Consider the following 22097-nt stretch of genomic DNA (forward strand, 5'->3'; position numbering starts at 1 on the left):
AAGAAGCTGCTCAGATGTGCAAATAACTTTAGTTTTATTCAAATAATATATGAGCTCTCAATGCAAATACAAGGTATGACTGGCAAATTGCAGAGGAGGAACAAAGGAAAGCAGATAATATACTGATTAAAAAACAACTCAATGACCACCTTGGGCATAAAAGAAGGGTTAGTACGAAGAGATGGCCTGTCTCTGTGGAAAAGTAAGAAAGGAGGAACAGCCATGATAGCTTGAAGTTCAGACACTCTCTTGGCTGAAGTGACAGCCCAAAGAATAAGTCTTCCAAGTACAACATTGTAAGGAAGCTGAAGAATGCTCAAAAGGAGTCGAGGTCAAATATTCAAGTACAAAACTAAGGTCCCAAGAAGGTTGAATAGGCTTCCTGGGAGGTCTGATATGAAGAACGCCTTTAAGCAATTGCCCAATCTCAAATCTAAAGGCCAGAGGAGGAGTCAATTGCAGACAAGTGGAAATTGCTGACAGGTGAGACTTAACTACAGAATATACTACCTAGCATGGAGCAGATCACACAAAAAGTTACAACAAGAGGAATCTCCACAGGTTGGGGATCCCGATGGCGAGAAAGAAACCACGCACAAAATCATTTCCATTTGGACATGCATGATTTCCTGGTAGTGGGTTTCCTGGCCTTCTGCAGGACCTAAAGCATGTCCTCAGAAAAGAGGTGCCTACAAGGAATCAAAACCCTATCACCCACAACATCACCTGAAGAGTGGACATGGGATGACGGATAAGAGACCCCTTTGTCTTGTGTGAGAAGCTCTATCCAGTGTGGTAATTTATGATGATTGCCCCTGGCCAAGTGAGAAAGAAGGGAGAACCAATACTGTCTGGGCCAAAAGGGCGTCACTAGCAAGATTTTGGGAAAGTCTTGTCTGATCTTGTGCAAGACTTGTGGTAACAGAGGAAGGTGAGGGAAGGCATACAGAAACATCTTCTTCCAAGGAAAAGACAGGACATCCACTTTCCAACCCAGAGGACTTGGGACTCTGGAACAGAATAGAGGAAGTTGTCTTTTCAGAGGTGAAGCAAAAAGATACCCCACCAACAGACAATGTCTAGGAACACATCTCTGTGAAACATCCATTTGTGAACTCATGTGCTGACCCTGCTCAAAGAGTGTGCCACCAGACTGTGTTCTGATGGAACGCAAACTACCTGAAGAATCACTTGATACTAGACTGTCATACAAACTCCTGAACGGTGGTCTCTACTTTAGTGTTCCATGCTAAGAATGACCTGACCTAGTTTTCTCTGAACTCCTCCGTCTTAACAAAACCAGTGGTAAAGCAAACACTGGCTCTACAAACCTAAACCTATACTACCGCATCAAAAATTCCAGATGCTGTGACAAGAATCTCCCTTTTCTGGAATAGGCTACCCTTAACCTGTCAATCACAGTATTTCCCTACCAGCCTTTAAAACCAGCCTGTACGACTGCAGATTTTAACCAGGATATGTGGAAAAATTCTACTTAACAGGTTACACCATCGGTATCTCACCACTACTGGGAGATGGTGGCCGAGCTTCCTGATGGTCTTCTTGGCCGTAAGCTATCCAAGAACCTATGAACTTTCAAAGTAGTATTAGTTTAAGGGTGTGCACACTAATGCAACCAGCTTATTGCATGTTTTTTTTGTTTTTTTTTTACATTTTTCCCCTAACAGATTTGTTTGTTTTTCAATTGAATTGTACAAGTTATAGGTCACATTAAAGGTGGGAAAAGTTTTGAAATGATTTATTGTGGTCTCAATTTTTTATTTCACAAAAACCTGGCATTTTAACAGGGTGTGTACACTTTTTATATCCACCGTACATATATGGCAAAGAGGCAAAAGTAGAAACAGAAACTCCTACAAAACAAAACTGTTAATTAATCTGCAGAAATAATACATGGAAAGGAAATACAGACAAGATTAGCACTACATACAGTACATATGCTGAGCACAGGATATTTAAAATATTTATAAAATATTTAAAATAGCAGAAAGGAGAGTTATTAGAAAATGAAGTAGCACAGATGCTGATGACGGGTGTAAAAGTAAAAGAATTTCAGTGATGCACAAGGACAAAGTTACTATGAAGATAGCCAGACCAAAACATTAATAAATGAAAACGGAAATCCAACTGTACTATTCCTTCAGTGAGGAAATAAGCTGTGTCCAAGGTTTAATTTTCAAAGCTGAGAAGATTACTGCACCTAGCAAACTTACAGAAAAGATGCTTGAGAATTCCTGACTTGATGGAATAGAGAAGTGCAAGGAAAATGCAAATGATATAATACATTGTCCAGGAATGGCAGACAGCATGGATAACGTGGCAAGGAACTGTGACATGTGCAATTCATACCACACCAGTAATTCAGAAGTGGTATTAACTTGAGATTGTCTAGAGGTCATACTGACAGTACAAAATACCATTATCCATGGAGTCAAATGGGCAATGGATTTATGTACATAGTTCCTCTGAACCAAATGGGTGCAGATTATTACTCCAAATACCCCGAAATATTCACATTAACAGAAAGTAAGCAGCAAGCATTCTAAGTTCACTGAAGTTTAACTTTTCAAGACAAGACATACATGATAATCATCAAAAATTCAAACTTAAGGAATACAAAATATGTGAATAGAAGTGAGAGTTCAACCATGCGACTACGAGGTATACATAACCAAAATTAAATTGCCAGATGGACAAAACTATCCAAACAGTGAAAGAACAGGATGAAACGCTAGCAATAGCTATCAGGATTGTCATATGGTAATTCTGGAGGAAAACAGTACTCAGCTGCAGAAGTGCAACTTCTCATTCACTCAGTTATTAACAGGCACAGCATTAAAAAACAATCAACATTTGGAACCTGCTAATGCCACAGAATTAAGGGAAGGCAAAACAGATATTCGCTTAAGCAGAAATATCCTACAGCAAGCATTCAAATAGACTCCAAGAACTGCTGAGCAGAGACCAAGTGAAAAGTGAAAAATCCTGAATCTCATAGCAATCTTTTGGTGGAATCATTAACTTGAAGCTGCAAAAAACTGCTAATCAGGTGAAAGGAAAGACTGCAGTTCAAGAAAATGACAGTCAATTGTACAGAAGAAGCCAATGTCGTATCTATAAGACAAGAATATCTAATCTACAACATCTGATAGAAGATGAAAAGCAACAAAAATGAAAATGACGTACTAACCATAACAGATCCTGTTGTCCATATACTGTAAGACATGGATTGGTCACCAAGGACCTTTCTCTCAGCAACTTTTCAATCTGCTGCATACTTGGATTACTTTCTTAAGTAGCATTCTGTCAGGGAAGTAGTTCCAAATGTCTTTTTGTTCTGGTTATCACTTCCAGAAAGTGTTTTCTAAGGCAGAAACTTAAGATCCACTTTAGCTGAATGCTCTAATGGTGCTGAAATTAAACTTCCAAGAACAAAGTGTAGGTCCCAGGGTGGAGCTGGATATTTACATGGGAGACTAGATAAAAAGACAGTTGGTAGATAGGTGTTACAGGCACACTGAGAGGCCAGATACAAATAGTTAATGACCTAATAAGTGGAAATGTCTGCTCGGTGAACTTTCACTGTGGAAAAACTGGAGTCTTGATCAAACAAATCTGCTAAACGTGAAGAATGGAAGCAAAAGCAGCTGCAATTGGACGTGTCCTTGTTGGGTCACACATAAGCAGAACTAAAGCCACTTGTCTTTATACATTTTTCTGGTGGAAGACTTTTACAAAGCTAACAACTACTAGACCACCAGGGGAGGTTAATCTGGATCTCCAGCCATTACTGAAGTTTAGAAACCATGTGGTTAGTTTGAGGAAGTGTTTGTTCTAGTGAGGCTTGCCGGTCAGATGTGATAGCAGCCTTGGATAATGTTCTAAAATGGGGAGGTCTGCTTACCAAATGAGACCAAATTAGGGGGAAACAAACCTGCCTGGGCCAAAATGGAGCTATAAGAAAAGACTCTGGCTCAGCACTGTCTGACTTTCTGGATGACTTTCATCATGAGAAACATAGGAGACCCCACGGCCAAGAGAGCCTCTGGAGTCTGACCCCAAGGAGGGATTAAGGAAAAAGAGATGCTGCATTTGATATGGGAAACTAAGGCAAAGAGATCACAGCAATGACTGAAGAACATGTTCACTGAAGATGTACTCAAGGGCTGGGAGATCTCTGGAAAAGATATGGATCTTATTTACTTAGTATGCCAATTCCAAGTGTTGTAGGCACACAATTCCTCTAAAAAAAGATAACGTGCACTCTGTAATCAAACACTGTAAATAAAAAGTCACACCGTGATAGAAACCTTTGACAATGAAATCCTTGAACTATTCATGACTTTATTTTTCCTACACTGCCACATTACTTCTATCTGCTCTCATTCTACAAACATGTCAGCAATATAACGCACAACATAAATTACAGCAGAAAAAAAGATGCTGAACACAATTAGAATTACCCCAGGAAATCCACATTTTCTGTTTTTGTCAATTTTTCAGGATAACGGTTAAATAACAGTACTAACTAGTGTTGTTTATTGCTTCAGCAAGCAGCAACTGATGCCTCAGCTTGACGGTACCAAAACATGAGCTAAATGTATCCCTCTTCTCATCTTCTTTTATATGCATTCCAAAAGCCATCAGAAATTCAGTTATATCAACTACAGTAAAACATCATAGAACTCACAAAGAGGATTACTGGCCTCAAACAGATGCCCTACACTGACCGTCTCAAAAAACTCCAGCTTTACTCTGTAGCGTATCGCCTATTCCGAGGAGATCTCTGCGTAACATATAAAGCTATGTTAAACCCAGAACTGTTGGACATGTTACACCTAAAAAAATCCCAATCCCTCCGAGCTACATGCTCTAGGGACCTAAACCTTGTCACGACAATAAACATAACATGCTGGAGGTATAGATTCCTGTCCCAGAAACTTCCTATACTCTGGAACAAGCTGCCCATCTATGTCAAGCAAAGTTCCTCATTAGCACTCTTCAAGAAAAATCTTGATGAGTGGATGGGAAATAGGAAATACACCCCGGGGATAACTTCTGTGGCTCTGCTCGACAGGGGCACAGGAAATTAACTTTCTTGGGTGGCGTAAGCCAGGGAACCTTGTTGGCTAGGCTTACTTAGGATCCTGGGCCGACAGCCTAGAACCTACCTATGAACCACTGTGTTCAGTCTGATCATATATGCAGTGCAGCAAAATGTATTAAAATACATTTGCCATACTTTAACTATGAATATTTTAATAATCAGGTAATATTACTGCTTACTTGTGACTGTTGTCATTATCCTCTGTGTTCCTTAAAATGCTCCTTATAAAAACAGTAAAGCAATGGTTGCCTCCATCTTTAACATTCCAAATGTCACGTTCACTTTATTTATAAATTTCAAAAGATACGCAATACCTGCCCCACCCTCAAGCTTACTTGCACTTTCAGAGTCTCGTTCTTCCTTGCTCAGCTTCTCCAGTAAGTTGGCACACATTTTGTTTAGACACTGAATCTGCTTCTGTAAAAAATTAGAATAAAGGCATTTGAACTTCCGTATTTAATTATTTCTATCTTACAAGAATGAACTACATGTATGTCTATGTAGAAACAGGAGCAAAATTACAATTTTACACAACACAATGTACATTAAATGAAATGTTTCTTTTAACTACAATGAATTTAAATATTGAAATCTGCAGACAATTACAACAATACCAAAAAATAACACTCATGTTAACCATCCACCACAACACTGGATTTTAGCAGTCTACCCATAGATCACCTCATGCAATGTTAGTAGCTCCATCTATGTCAGGATAAAATAGGCAGCCCATGATGTAGATACTGTAGTACTTCATTAAGTTAATGGGGATCAACATTATCTTGCCCACTGTGCAAGGTGTCTCCCAGGGTTCTATGTATGCAGCTTAACAATTTCCACAGTGTGAATATCTGCAACAAACCTGTAAACATGTTAAGATTTTTTTGATGATTCTGTAATCATTATATCCGTCCATTTACAACCATTTTTCCCAGTTTTGCACAAGGGGTCAGGGTGTCATTTCTGTAATTATTACAGATTCAGTAGTTAACTGTTTTACCCACAGTCTAACATCTTTACTGTACATAGTTGAAAAGCTTATAAAGGGTCTACAATGACGTATCAAACTTATAACTGACTATAAACTATTTTGTGCATATTGCTGTTTTTACACAGGAACAAAACTGCTTTCATTTAATTAATGAGCACATTTTTGTTTCTAAGCTGACTTTTAAGATGCAACCTGAGCAACTTCCAATATCCATAGTGGAATTACTTCACAATCAACTGTTTAAAAAAAGGTTTAACAGGCTATGGCCCCAAACGTTCTTCCACCATTCCAGGCAGTATACATTTATTTATACCTCCAAGCTGTATTTATAGCAACAAAACTGTCAGCATTTAACGTAGTACATATAATAATGTTCCATAAACAAAGAAGCACTCAGAATATATAATTCTCTAGCTGATAATATTAAATCAGGATATCTTGTAGACTGATGTAAGAACAGCTAGTCCAAAGAAAAAAGGCAAACCATTTGATGTATTTGCTAGCTTTACATGGAAGGCCCATTGGAGCTTTACAGCAGTGATGAGCCACAAAAAAATTACAAAGGTTCTTTAATCCACCATTATCATGCATCCTTCTCAAAACGTGTATCTAATATTATAGTTATATTTAATTATACACACTTTTTATTGGATACTAAAATGATATTCAACATTCCAAAAGTGGATATGCTTCAGATGACTATAATAGTAATAAGATCTCAATATTTCTTTGTTTTTAAGAATCTGAAAGCAAGATGCATGTCTGTTTTTGTAATCATACTAAAATTCAGTCTGACCAAAGGATCCTCATAAACAACAATATCTACACTTCTGATAATATCCAAATTTTGATGTTCTGAAACATGACACTTATCAGCCAAAGTGCACTTCGTTTTCGGAATCAGAATAAATATTACTTTTGATAACAATAAAATATGTATTACAAGAGGAAGCAAATAATGTGCAATCACTCTCACTGTATTGTATACCATTCCAACTTGCTATTGGGATGTCAGTGGTAAGTAACTAACTTTTCTAACTCTTCACCTTTAATATGCATATGAAAGTTTCTGAAAAAAAAAAATAGTTGCATACATTCAAAATGTAAGTTAACACAACTCTGTATGTGTAAAACTATCCTCAGATTAACGTGTCACAGAATGCTGATCTTGCATTACTGGTATCAGTAATCTTTTCTTGTTTGCTTGGTTTCCTAACACGTAACGAATTGTTAATAATAAAAAAATATTACTAACTCTCAATGCAGAATATAAACTACAAATAAAAAGAAGCTGGTACAAGACAGTTAATACAAACAATAATCATGTCATGGCATATCAAACAACAGCTACAATGTAAGTAAGAATAAAGCCTCATAATGCTTCATATAATACAAAAATAAATTAACTCATTTCCTCCAATGGAGCTCTGGAAGCTTGCAGAGTAACATCCAATAGACATAGCCTAAATTTTCTGACAGAATCAAATTACATCCTCACATTTCAAAAAATGTTCACACCTCTTGAACCATAGGAGTTACCACACAAGTGTAAATGACAAACTATTTTTACAGTGTTAGCATTCTTTAGGTTCTAGGCCTTAAAATGGATTTCATAAGTTACAGTAAACACAGAAACTATTAAGCTTGCAAAACTTTGTAAACAACTTACAATATCTCAGCAACCACTCAAGTTATTTTATCCTTTTCTTTGCTAGCATGGTGTGGAAATCTGTCTATGAAAAATATAAACTTGCTGAGTGGTGAGCCACAACTGAACCTTTTATCTCTATCTAGCAGACGGTTGGGAAAGGATAACGGTTCAGTTTTAAAGGATGACTCACACTCGTTACATGCTGAATTTTAGCTTCTGTCATCTGGACAATCCGTTTCCAAAGTGTAGAACAAAGAGGTATAAAAATAGTTTTATTCCAGCAGCTATTACCCAGATTAATAGGTTATAATAAGGGTATAGAGATGTAGTAAATTAAATGTGATAAATGTTTTAGTAGGATTGTTTAAGTCTGAATTGTTTTTGATGTTTGTATGTTTAAATATATGTACTGAGAACAACTCTAACTTTTGAATGCAAATCAGATTTATCTATGGGTATAAATAAAATGAACAACTGAAATTGCACGTTTGTTAAGCTGATAGCTTTTTTTTCACATGAGGCTAACCAGTTCTGCCTGCGTTACTTGGTTATCGAGATACTTAGAAAAATAACAGACAAAAAAAAAAATCTCAATTTACCTGCACTAGACAGAGGTCATCAATACAACTGTGTTTGTCATTGCGTAAACTTTCAGATTAAATATTTTAATACTTTGTATGTGGCATAGTTTTGGCATTACTAATGCAAATATGAACAAGCAATATTCAATGCATAGAGGCAGGAGTAGAACGTAACTGCAAAAACTCCTGGAGGCATCACTTGGCTGTAATGAGTTAAATGCAACACGTCCCAGAGTATTCTTATGAACAGTGTACTTAAGCAAACTGAGAAAACTATATATGCAGTTTCTTACTTCTCAACACTGTTACCATAAATTTAAGCATGCCAGTCAGAGGAGCTCCAAATTACTAATACTTTTACCCAACACTAGATGGACACACACATAAACATATATTTATTTAAATGAAGCAATAAATAAGTACCTGAAATGTTGCTGTCATACTTTTAATTAGAAGTACCATACTGCAAAATTAATAAATACAGAAGCATAACAAAAAAGGGTGCATGTTGAATATGTGAATAAGCATTCCTACATGCTGCCCAGGAAATATTGACATTACAATGCCAAACTAAATGCAATTTACAACGGAAGTATGCATGCGATAAAAGACAGATATACTATGTAAAAAAAGAAAACTGAAAATAAAAATATAAAAATCCATGAACAATATAAAGGATTATGATCAGGTCACTGATAATAACCTGCTGCTTATGTGTTCGAGACACTGAAGCCAAGAAATTCACCTTGACAGCGAAGCTCAAGAGGTGAATCTTGGCATCCATGTTTCCAGGACAACAAACAGCTTAAATTTGTTCTGTATTAGAAAGGAAGCCACTGGATAGGTTTGAACAGAACTACGGACAAAAGTTCATTTAATGTTGACAGAAGCTAAGGCCATGTTTATAGTGGCATTTGGTGTGGTACACCTGCTCCTGGGTAGTTACTAGGCAGGCTCCTACTGAAATGCTGGGACTTGCAATGCTGAGTCTTGACAATTTAGAAAAAAAAAAAAAAAGACTAAAAATGAAGAAGAGCAAATATCGAATATCACTTCTTTAGACTTGATTTTTTGCTCTGGAGCTTTGGTCATTCAATCACTACAATTCGGCACTTGGCATTACAAGTTAAACCATTTCAAATGGTTACTTACTAGGCATGCAGTTCAGAAGACCAGCAATAAGCCTAGCCGAAATTGCCAAGTGACTTGCCCTAGGTCACATAATAAGCAGACAAAAGACAGTGCTGAAGGAATCAAACTCTGTACCACAGAAGGCAGCCCAATAACAGATCACAGCCTTAATTTTCTGTACCACTTGCCTGCTTGTGATCAAAACATCTCTGATTATGGAGTCATTGTGGCCTGCTTTCCATATTTGTTGTTAGTCTCCCAGTCAGGAGAGATCAATGAAGTATTCAGACAGTAAAGTTAGGGACTGGATTAAAGTTCCTCCAGAATCTACAACCACAAACACAAAGTAACACAGCTTCCTTCTTCTACAACTTATTAGGGTAACAGGCTATTCATATAACTCCTTTACACATGAGGAATTGCGAGCTGAAAAATTCTTGTGTGCGTATGATAATACAGTGTCTCCACAGTCTGTGTAGTTTGCATTTTGTCTCCTGGTTACAAATTCAAGGCTGAGCTTGGAAATGGTCTACTTAGATCACTGCTCTGTCCTGGTCAAGCAACCAATACACTGAAGTCTGGTGCATGCTAATAGTTTTGTACAATTTCTCCCTGGTGGAAACAAGTGGTACTACATTTACCAGTCTGATGCTTGTTAACAGTCTCGGATGCTGCAGAAACCACCTTAATTCATGCTGCAGGAAAACACTACCACTACAGATAAAGGCAAAGGGACATGATATTATCTTAAGAGGCTGTGGCATGCTGCTTAATTCCTTCTAAATGGGTTCATGCAGAAACAGATTATCACCTCACACTACTCAACAATGCAAAAAAAAAAAATCAAGGATTTAATATACCAGCATTTACTTGGAATACATTCAATAGTATTTCGACTCAAGACAGTAAATTAATTCAATGTCAAAGCATCTTCTTCAGTGCAAATTTATAAATCCATCATCTCGACCATTAATACATTTTATACTTGGCACCAAATATGATGTTATTCTTTAAAAAAAAAAATGGCATATGATTTGGTCACTTATTCTTAAACCAGTCACAATCTATTTAACATTTAATGATTCCAGCAAAAATTAATTATGTTATATCATACTTACAAATATACATTTTCAATCAATTATAGTGCTTATGCACCACAAAAGCTGCTTGATACTTCTAAAAATGTGTAATACATTTTTGCTTTATGCTTTGTTAATTATATAAGTGGTTATTTTTGTTTCATGTTTTATGCTTTGTTGTTAACTATGTAAAATGTTAGTTTGTTTATTATATTAGAGCTTTTCTCCACAGGCCTCCACTGAAAATGTGTTACCCAGTCAGACTTTCTCGGTAACCAAATGTCAAATTAATAAAAAACAAACATTAACATAGTGCCATCTAATGTTAGAAATGAAAACTGTACTAAATTCACAAACATTTAAACCTGGGATAAACAAAGCTCCTAATGGAACTAGCCATTATTATTCTTTCAAAGACAAGCTATCTTACCAAATCATATCTTCATTATTAATGCAATCAATACCAATAAACATAAATCTAGTTATGCTATGTTTCAAAATATATGCTTAAATAAAGCATTGGTTTCCCCTCTACAATGAGCATGAAGTTTGGAAATCTTGAATTTGAACATCTGGGTTTTACCTTTGTAGGAAGGAAAACAGGAACACAAGGCTAGACAAATAACTCCTTGACTTCTAAACATTATTAGGACGTTAGCTTCAAAAATTCTTGTAATAGTACATACTGGAAATTTGTTACTTTTTTAACATGTATTTATACAGAAAGAACATTCTCCACAAAATGTGGAACCTCAAACAATAGTACATTCAAGCCTACTCAATTTTCTTACCACGGATTATTCTTGTTTATACCCACTTAAGTACTATACTATGGTTTTAGCTTTTCTGAATGCAAACTTACATGCGTCAGGTAACAATTCTGACAATTCATTATCTACCTTCAAAACATATAAATGTATTTTAAGAATCTCTTAACACTGCACCCACAGGTAGCAACAAAAGTCAACTTAAATGAACCATTTACTTTCTTCTTTTTATACTAAAGAAGTCCTGCTTATATAGTAACATGCTGTAAACACTGTTGTAAAGCTTCTCACAGCTTTGATCTGGTGCATGTACACCATAAAGTGATACAAGGTAGCTCACTATTTGTGCTTGGAGCTATAAGCAAATCAGACAATGACATGCAGCTGGCCAACAGCACTAGCATTTTGTACTGAAGAGTAGTTACTTTGAGGTTGATGTATTCATTGGAAGAGACATGACGAAGGACAAAACCCACAGTTGGAAGTACTGACGACAAAGCCACGATGGATAAACTCCAAACAGAATAGGCCTGAATAGGGAGCTGAACGCTTAAGTAATATAAACAAAACCAGTCCTATGGCACAATACTGCACATTTAGTACCTCCAATGCTAGAGGTCTGAAGTCTCAGTTGAGCTGTACCTTCTCTCCTGATGGTTTTCTCATCAATGAAGTCTCATTTAGAGCAGCAGTATAACTCAACAGGTACCATACACACCTTTAGTGCAGAAAGCTGTGAAGTTCTATGCCCACACAAGGTAAATGGATTAATTTTCCAGCACTGTCACTGCAGTGCAGCATTAATGGGGTGCTGCACTCCAGAGTATGCTGTTCTTCAGAAGAGATGTTAAACAGAAGCCTCATCTGCTTGGGTTGATGGTAGCTCAGGTGGATGTAAATGTATTATTTCTCTTACAGCATCCTCATAACACTGATCCCCACTCTACCTTCCACAACCATAATCTAAATTTTTGCATTTGTCTGTCAAAATCAATTTCCCATTAAACAAAATTTCACTCAGTCTTTCATTATAAATAATCCATATTACATAAATAAATGCATTCCTATCTACCAATCTCACATATAAGGCATATTCTGCTCTGGAACAGATTCCACATCCACATAAAGTTCATCCCTGTCCATATTAAAGTACAACCTGGATTTATGGATGTGAAACAGAAAATTTACTCCAGGACTGCCCCCTGTACTATTAAGAGACAGAAACAGTGCCTAAATACTTCATCCCATGCATGGGTTCCCTCAAATTACCTATGGTATGATGTTTGTTACTCTTATTAGGACTAAAGTACAGTTGTGTACACTTACCATAAATGTAGATGTTTGAGTGTATTCACTGTTGCAGTCATTACATTTGGGTAATCTGCTGGCAGGTTGCCCTCAGTCGGCCTGATTAACAATGTCTTGGGTCCTGCATCAATTGCTGTCCCTTCTTCCATGACGTCAGGTCGTCAGGGGTATAAAACATGCATCAGACACCATTACATCAGTTTTTTCTTGCCCCAGATGTCAGGTGCCCCCCTAATGGGGAGCAAATAAAATTAAAAACACAAAAATATACCTCCAACCAAAAGCAAATACACCAAAAAGGCTTTTAAGCATAGTAAAAGAAAGTAGAGTGCTAGAGGGAGGGTAACCAGGACTGCAACAGTGAATACACTCGAACATCTACATTTATGGTAAGTGTACACAACTGCACTATGTTCTTCATGTTTCACTGTTGGAGTCATTACATTTGGGTAGATTCCCAAAGCTATGGTTGGGAGGAGGAGTTTATACAGCATTAGAGCCAGCTATAAGGCCCAGCAAGACAGCAGTGGCAAAGCAAATGATAATGTTTGGTGAAAGTATGTACAGAACTCCAGGTAGCAGCTTCTAGGATGTCCCTGGTAGGAACACCTCTGAGAAAGGCTGCAGAAGTAGATGCAGCCCTAGTGGAGTGAGATAGGTTTTCCATGGTGGTTATAGCAGAAATTAATGCAGTGGCTTATCCATTTAGAAATGGTCTGTTTTGAAATAGCCTTCCCCTCTGCCCCTGCAGCAAATGCTACCAGCAATTGTTCAGATTTTTTTCAAGATTTAGTCCTGTCCAAGTAGAATCTAAGTTGTCTGTGCAAATCCAGGGAATGCAGAATCCGTTCCCCTTTGTTCTGTGGATTGGGAAAGGAGGTTGGCAAATGAATGGACTGATTAAGAGCCACACTGGAAACCACCTTGGGCATGAAGGATGGATTGGTCCTCAGAGATACCCTGTCTGCATGAAAGATGATGAAAGGCTCCACAGCCATAAGGGCCTGTAATTCAGATATCCTTCTAGCTGAAGTGATTGCTAAAAGGAAGGCTGCTTTCCAAGAAATAAATTTTAAGTCTGCAGTAGCAGCTGGCTCAAAAGGAGGAAGAGTGAGTTTTTCCAAAACAATGTTAAGGTCCCAGGCAGGGATAGGGACTCTCCTGGGTGGTCTCAAGTTCTTTGCCCCTCTGAGATACTGCTTGAGCAGGGGATGAGAGAAAAGGGGTGGATCTGTGTTACAGTGAGCTGAAATAGCTGAAGCGTGGATTTTAGAGGAAAAAAAGACAGGCCCTTGTGAAGCATCTCAGTTAAGTATTGCAAAATCTGAGGTAAATTGGGCGCTACTGTGCTCATGCCTAAAGATTGGTTCCAGGCACAGAATCTTTTCCATTTGTCAGCAAAAGATTTTCTAGTACTAGGTCTTCTCGCCTCCAAGATGACATCCTAGGCTTGCTGAGGGATGATCAGGCTGAATTTAAGTGATTAGCCAGGCTGCAAGGTTCAATGTTGGAAGCTGAGGGTGCAGAATTTGGTTCTCCTGTTGAGACAGCAAGGAAGGGGTCTGAAGCAGATGCCATGGAGATATTTGTGACACACTGCACAGGAGTGGGTACCAGTGTTGGCGTGGCCAGTCTGGAGCAATCAAAATCATTCTTGGTTTGTCCTGTATGACTTTTAGCAGAACTTTGGAGAGCAGAGGCAGAGGGGGACAGGCATAGACTGATAGGTTTTTCCATCTGAAGGACAGAACATCCACTTTCCAGGCTTCTTTGTGGGGAGTCCTTGTGCAGAACTTGTCCAACTGGTATTTCTGGGGGGAGGCAAATAGATCTATGTCTGGGCTCCCATTTGCTTGTCAACATGTTGAAAATCCATGGTTCTAGTTTCCACTCATGTGGGTCCATGAGATTTCTGCTTAATCTGTCTGCCAGTGTATTTCATTTTCCTGGCAGGAATTGAGCTTGTAGGTGCACTTGGTAGCTCAAGGCTGTGTTCCACAATACCATGGCTAGTCTGCAGAGGGGGTAAGAATGTGTACCCCCCTGCTTGTTTATGTACCACATAACAGTGGTGTTGTCCATCTTCACCATTAGTTGTCCTATAAGAATGTAGTCCTTGAAGGATGTCAGAGCATTCTGTATAGCTAACATTTCTTTTTGATTGATATGTAGGTGCATTTGACTTGGGTTCCATTTCCCCCGAATGCACTTTCCTGCCAGATGAGCCCCCCTTGTATAGTCTGATGCATCTGTAGTTAGGGTTTGGGCAGCAGGGCGTAGTGTGAATGGCAGTACCTTGTTTTAGTGGCAGGCCTCTGCCCACCACAGGAATTCCAGGTGTAGGCAAGGTATGATAGGAATCACTGTTTCCAGGCTGTGACAATGTTGACTCCATAGACTTTTTAAGTACCACTGTAATTTCCTCATATGCAGTCTTGCATATGGAATTAGAAGAAAGCAGGAAGCCATGAACCCCAAGGCTTGCAGTATTTGTTTTGCAGATAGCAGGGTTTTTGTGGCCACTTGTTTGAAGTAAGTTACCAAATGAATTTGAAAAAGAAAGCCGGCAAGACGATAAACCTCAGCAGATGCTGAGACACAATTCCAGACACACTGATGCTGATAAACTGCAAGTTAAAATTTTATTTTAAGCTCAACAATAATAGGCTTTCCGTCAGTGTCCCACACCAACTTCATCAGAAAAACAAACAATACATTCCAGCTTACACCTTAATAAAAGCTCATAAATCACATGACTACTTTGCAATTAAGCCAATACATTCACAACACTTGCTAAAACCCTTCCCTGAGGACTCAACCTTACTGAACAAGCAGTAAAAGGAATATCCATACTTTTGTAAGTCATGCTGAAACAGACAAAAATATATGAAGAAATTAAAATGGATGCAATCTACAAAAATAAATACAATAAAATCACCTAACCAAACTTCTTAATTTTAAAATACAAGAAATTGATAACATTCTATTTAAGCCTGGGTAATGATAAGCTTCTACTTTTAGGTGCCAAATTAATTCCTTTTATTCTTAAAAGTAACGTATCTGGACCCTCCTTATTGGAAGGAACTACCTAATCAATGACTGAAAAAGTAAATTCATGACCCGGGTATTCCTTAACATGCCTGGCAAGCGCATTCTCCACCTTCTTTTTTTTGATGGCATAAAGGTGTTCCTGAAGTTTACTGTCAGTTTTTCCTATATAAAACACCGGGCATGAAGAGCACCGCCAAATATACCACATGTGAACTGGCACAGTTAAATCTACCCCTGATGGGGTATTTGGTCTCCCCAATACTAAAAAAGGTCCCTGCTTTAATAAACCTACAGTATTTACACATATTGCATTTGTACATCCCCCTAACTGGGCCATGGTTCGATTTCATCTGTAGAATACTCTTCAGATTCAACCCCCCTCATAAACACCACCTTGTGTGTAATCTCAAAACGTGAGTTACCTTGCATGTCTAATTGTAAAATACTCCAATTTTTCTTTATGATGGAGGAAATGTCCCCTGCATCAACACTGAAAGTTGTAATAAAACTGCAAAGGTAATTCAGATGAGCTTGCGCATGGGATGGCTCGGGGTTCTGGGGTGCTACATTATTGCCCAAAATTGGTACATAGAACCCATTCTTCCTCTTACCGCAAACTTCCTTGACCAATTCTGATATGAGATGGTCCGGGTATCCCCTGTTCAAAAAAAGGCCACAAATAAACTCACATTCTTCAAGGAAGTCGCTGAACTTAGACACCATCCTCGCCACCCTCACCAACTGCCCCTTTACTATCGACCTCTTCTGATGGAAGGGGTGGCTGCTCTCAAAATGTAAATAACTGTTAGAAAAAGTTACTTTACAATGAATTTTGGCAGTAAAACAGCCTAGAGGGATATCCTTAAATAACTCCACATCTAAGTAAGAGATCCTCTCCTTAGAAAAATTGAATGTAAATTTCAAAAAACTGGTGGAGGTATTAAAACTATCTAACAGTGTCTCAGCCACTTCCCTCTCCCTCTGTAGGATGATAAAAATATCATCCAAGAATCTAGTGTAAAGCAGGGTTTTCTCCTGAATGATAGGATTAGTGCAAACAAACTCTCTCTTCCAGTAAGTCATCACCAAATTAGCAACGCTGAACCCACAAGGAGACCCCATAGGGACCCTTATTAACTGGTGGAACCAACAATTGTTAAAGGGGAAAAAATAATAGGTCAGGATGATGTCCAATAACTCCCTCACCATCAGAATGTCCCCAGCAGGTGCCTGTTTAATGGTCATGATAGCTTCAATCCATTCTAATGCTATGGAATGAGGGATGGAAGAGTACAAATCAATAACATCGATTGTCAAGAAATTACTCTCCCCTGTACAAGGGGTATGATTAACCCTCTCAAGAAATTACCAGGAGTCTTTAGAAATGTGGGACTCACTGGACACATACTTTTTCAAAATCGTTTCCACCACCTTTGCCCCAGCGTAAGTCATACTGCCCCTTGCACTCACCAATTGGTGCATGGGGGGGTCGTGTACATTCTTATGAATCTTCGGATTGCCAAACAGGACAGGTATCCTGGGGTTAGGGGTACAGATGCAGTTAAAAACTTCCACATTGGTGACTCCATTAATGAACATGTCTTTGAAATAATTACAGACCCTGGTCACACTCTGATTCAACTCATTTTTCGAAACCTCCCTATAGGTTTCAGATGCCAGAATATTTTCCATTCTCTGAATGTAATTCTACCTCTTCCATCACTACCAGTCCTCCCCCCTTGTCTGGCTGCATAACCCTCACAGAAGAATTGGTTAACAATTCTAAAAGACACTTCTCATCTTTGTTGATATTATAAGGGACAATTCGTTTACATTTCAATAAATGACGAATGTGTAAGTCACACAGTTGTTCAAAAAGACAAAGAGAATGATGTAAAGGGGGATTAAATGTACTTGGAACGTAAAAATCCTTCGGCATCATGACCTGATCACCAAAAATAAGCTGGAAATTAAGCTTTCTAATAAAAACTTTGAGGTCAATCAAGGTATTGGCCACATCTGCCCTCCTACTGGGTACAAATGTCAAACCCTTAGCCAGGTGATCCACCAATGGTGGGGTAAAAACAAACCCTGAATAGTTGTAAATCTTAAAATCCTTTCCAGTGTTGGTAACAATCTGACACAGGCTCATTACTGGGAATACTGTAGAAAAGACAGGCAAACCTAATTCCTCCTCCTGGTTCTGTATCTCTGCCGCGTCCCTGGAGAGGGTTGATGGGTTGAGGCATTGTCCTGAAAATTTTGATACACGGCTTCTGGTACTAAATCAGATGGTTGGTTCCGAGAAGACAACCGGTCACTGTGCCGAGTCTGGTTCTGTTGGACTGAACCACCAGAAGCATCCACTTCATTCCCAAATGACCTATTCGTCCTAGAAGTATCTATAGCTGGCATAGGACCGAAGGAAAAGGCAGCTGGAGATAAAAAATTGCCTTAGGATCTGGGTGGTTTGGGATAAGCCACCCCCTCATATAAGCCTTCAAGTCCCTCTGAAGTTTCCTAATTTTATTAGAACTGATTTTATGCAATTGCTGATCGATGCTGGTAAAAATACGGTCATAATCGTATCTATATTTGGTAAAGTTAGAATCATGTCTTACAGCCTCATCCAGCACGGTAAGCTCCCCAGACAATACACTGACGGCTTCTTTATAATGTTTACAAATCAAATTAAGTAATTCAAAGCCATGTCTATCGAACAGCAAAAGTAAATCCTTGTTGAAGGCAGAGCCTTCCTCTAATCCTGTAGGATACTGCCAGGATCAGAGCCCCTTGGGAACCACTTTGGACCGCTGGCCTCGAAGTAAGCTACTTCCAGCTGTAACTTCCTCATCTTTATTAATTTGTGGTCAAACATATTTAATTTCTGCGCCAAATCCACTTCCCCTAAAGAGCCTGGATGACTAGGGCTCCTTTTTGATACTTTGTTGAACAAAAACGGCTGATTTAACCAAATGTTTAAATTAGACCGTACCTGGTCTTGCAACGAATCACTCATCCCCGTTGCTCCTATTATACCGACTCCATCCAATCTGCCGGTATCCAAATGCGGTGAAGCAGCAGAAACTCTACAGTCAGCCCCTGTCGGTCTATTCTGCAGTTGTTCACCAATCGCATTCACACCACAAACATCCGTTGCTGTAACTGACGACTGGAAAAGTTGAGCCCCAGCAAGGTTGGAAGAAGGAGTCTTCCCCTGGAGAATGTCACTGCCAAACAAAGGCTGCGAGGATCCCACCAAATCTTCCATACATCATGAAAGAGAATCAACCTTCTGGGTGAGCAGATTGATCAATTGATTATTGATTTGTACTCTTCCATCCCTCATTCCATAGCGTTAGAATGGATTGAAGCTATCATGACCATTAAACAGGCACCTGCTGGGGACATTCTGATGGTGAGGGAGTTATTGGACATCATCCTGACCTGTAATTTTTTCTCCTTTAACAATTGTTGGTTCCACCAATTAATAAGGGTCCCTATAGGGTCTCCTTGTGGGGCCAGCGTTGCTAATTTGGTGATGACTCACTGGGAGAGAGAGTTTGTTTTCCCTAATCATATCATTCAGGAGAAAACCCTGCTTTACACTAGATTCTTGGATGATATTTTTATCATCCTACAGGGGGAGAGGGAAGTGGCTGAGACACTGTTAGATAGTTTTAATACCTCCACCAGTTTTTTGAAATATACATTCAATTTTTCTAAGGAGAGGATCTCTTACTTAGATGTGGAGTTATTTAAGGATATCCCTCTAGGCTGTTTTACTGCCAAAATTCATCGTAAAGTAAATTTCTCTAACAGTTATTTACATTTTGAGAGCAGTCACCCCTTCCATCAGAAGAGGTCGATAGTAAAGGGGCAGTTGGTGAGGGTGGCGAGGATGGTGTCTAAGTTCAGCGACTTCCTTGAAGAATGTGAGTTTATTTGTGGCCTTTTTTTGAACAGGGGATACCCGGACCATCTCGTATCAGAATTGGTCAATGAAGTTTGCAGTAAGAGGAAGAATGGGTTCTACGTACCAATTTTGGGCAATAATGTAGCACCCCAGAACCCCAAGCCATCCAATATGCAAGCCCATGTGAATTACCTTTGCAGTTTTATTACAACTTTCACTGTTGATGCAGGGGACATTTCCTCCATCATAAAGAAAAATTGGAGTATTTTACGATTAGACGTGCAAGGTAACTCACGTTTTGAGATTACTCCCAAGGTGGTGTTTAGGAGGGGGTTGAATCTGAAGAGTATTCTACAGATGAAATCGAACCATGGCCCAGTTAGGGGGATGTACAAATGCAATATGTGTAAATACTGCAGGTTTATTAAAGCAGGGACCTTTTTTAGTATTGGGGAGACCAAATACCCCATCAGGGGTAGATTTAACTGTGCCAGTTCACATGTGCTCTTCATGCCCAATGTTTTATATAGGAACAACTTACAGGAAACTTCAGGAACACCTTTATGAACACCTTTATGCCATCAAAAAAGAGAAGATGGAGAATGCGCTTGCCAGGCATGTTAAGGAATACCCGGGTCATGAATTTACTTTTTCAGTCATTGATCAGGTAGTTCCTTCCAATAGGGGGAGTCCAGATACGTTACTTTTAGAACAAAAGGAATTAATTTGGCAGCTAAAACTAGAAGCTTATCATTATCCAGGCTTAAATGGAATGTTATCCATTTCTTGTATTTTAAAATTAAGAAGTTTGGTTAGGTAATTTTATTGTATTTATTTTTCTAGATTGCATCCATTTTAATTTCTTCATCTAATTTTTTATCTATTTCAGCATGACTTACAAAAGTATGGATATTCCTTTTACTGTTTGTTCAGTAAGGTTGTGTCCTCAGGGAAGGGTTTCAGCAGGTGTTGTGAATGTATTGGCTTAATTGCAAAGTAGTCATGTGATTTATGAGCTTTTTATTAAGGTGTAACTGGAATGTGTTGTTTGTTTTTCTGATTAAGTTGGTGTGGGACACTGACGAAAAGCCTATTATTGTTGAGCTTAAAATAAAATTTTAACTTGCAGTTTATCAGCATCACTGTCTCTGGAACTGGTGCATCTGCTGAGGTTTATTGTCTTGCCGGCTTCCTTTTTCAAGTTTGGTTTGTTTTGCAGCATTTCAGTTTTTTTGTACCAAATGAATTTGCTTCTCTTGCGTGAGGAAAATCATCTAAGCAGTTGTATTCAAGCTTGCACCCAGGAATGTAATCTGTTGAGACGGTACCAGTTGTGATTTCTTTTCATTTATGGTGTACCCCAGACAAGTTAGAACCCTTTTTACAAATGCCAGATGATTTAAAAGTATGCCCTGGTTTTCTGCCTGAATTAGACAATCGTCCAGGTATGGATATATATGAATATTTCTTTGCCTGCAAAATGCAATAACTGGAGCCAGGCACTTTGTGAATACCCTGGGCACAGTAGAAAAGCCAAAGGGCAGTGCAGAAAACTGAAAATGCAAGTAGCCTGCTTTGAAGCGTAGGTATCTTCTGCAAGATTCCCTGATTGGGATGTGCAGGTATGCTTCTTTTAAATCTAGAGTTGCCAACCAGGCATCTTTGCCTAGCATAGGAAGTAAATGTTGAAGAGTCAGGATCTTGAATTTTGGAATGTCCAGATAGGTGTTTAGAGTAGACAGGTCCAGAATTGGACGCCATGATTTGTCTTTTCTGGGTACCAGAAAAAGCCTGGAATAGAAACCTTGTCCCTTTTCCTCTTCTGGTACTGGTTGAATAGCCCCCATGGTTAAGAGGGAAAGTACTTGTTTTTACGCCTCTGCTCGCTGATTTGGGGGCAGGTCTGGCCACCTGTTTGGTATTGGCAACGTTTGGAAATAAAATCTGTATCCCTGGGACACTATATTTAAAGCCCATTTGTCCTGGGTTATGAGTTCTCAGTTCTTTGCATGAAGAGCAATCTTTCCCCCCAAAGAGGCGGCTAAAAGGTAAGTGCTTGGTAATTTTAAAAGGAAGTCACTGAGACTGTTTACCATAGGGGGGTGTCTTGTTATTTCCAGATTTGGAAGTAGAGGCCCCCCCATTGCTTAGTTCTGAGAGTCCCCTGGGACTGAAACCTGGTGCTTTTTGTGTGTCTGGGTTTGACTTGAGAGGATCTGGAAGGAGCTGGAAAAGACCAATTCTTAGTAGGCCAGTGCCTACTAACTCTTGGAGGTTGCACTTGTAAGAAATCTTTTACAGTTTGCATAGATTTAGCTTTATCTTCCATCTTTTTTAGAACTTCTTCAGCCTTACTGCCAAACAGGCGGTCCAGATTTAAAGGAGCATCCAACAATTTCGCTTTAACATAATCAGGCAAAGATTGCTCCTTCAGCCAAGCATGCCCTCTAAGCACAGGCCCAGTAACAGCAGCCCTGTAGGAGGCCTCTAAAGA

The 22097-nt window shown here is 38.9% G+C and overlaps 1 protein-coding gene across 3 annotated transcripts in view; it reads right to left on the reverse strand.

The window, feature by feature from the left end:
- Positions 1-22097, reverse strand: part of MED8 (mediator complex subunit 8) — a 264897-nt gene that overhangs the window by 155001 nt on the left and 87799 nt on the right. For all 3 annotated transcript variants that reach the window (XM_044085415.1, XM_044085416.1, XM_044085414.1), the window contains exon 5: positions 5464-5545. In XM_044085415.1, the coding sequence (XP_043941350.1) occupies positions 5464-5545 (82 nt within the window). The remainder of the gene's footprint in view (positions 1-5463; positions 5546-22097) is intronic.

The sequence above is a fragment of the Protopterus annectens genome, chromosome 10.part0, assembly GCF_019279795.1.
Source record: "Protopterus annectens isolate FY-2018-M chromosome 10.part0, PAN1.0, whole genome shotgun sequence".
NCBI classification, from domain to species: Eukaryota; Metazoa; Chordata; order Ceratodontiformes; family Protopteridae; genus Protopterus; species Protopterus annectens.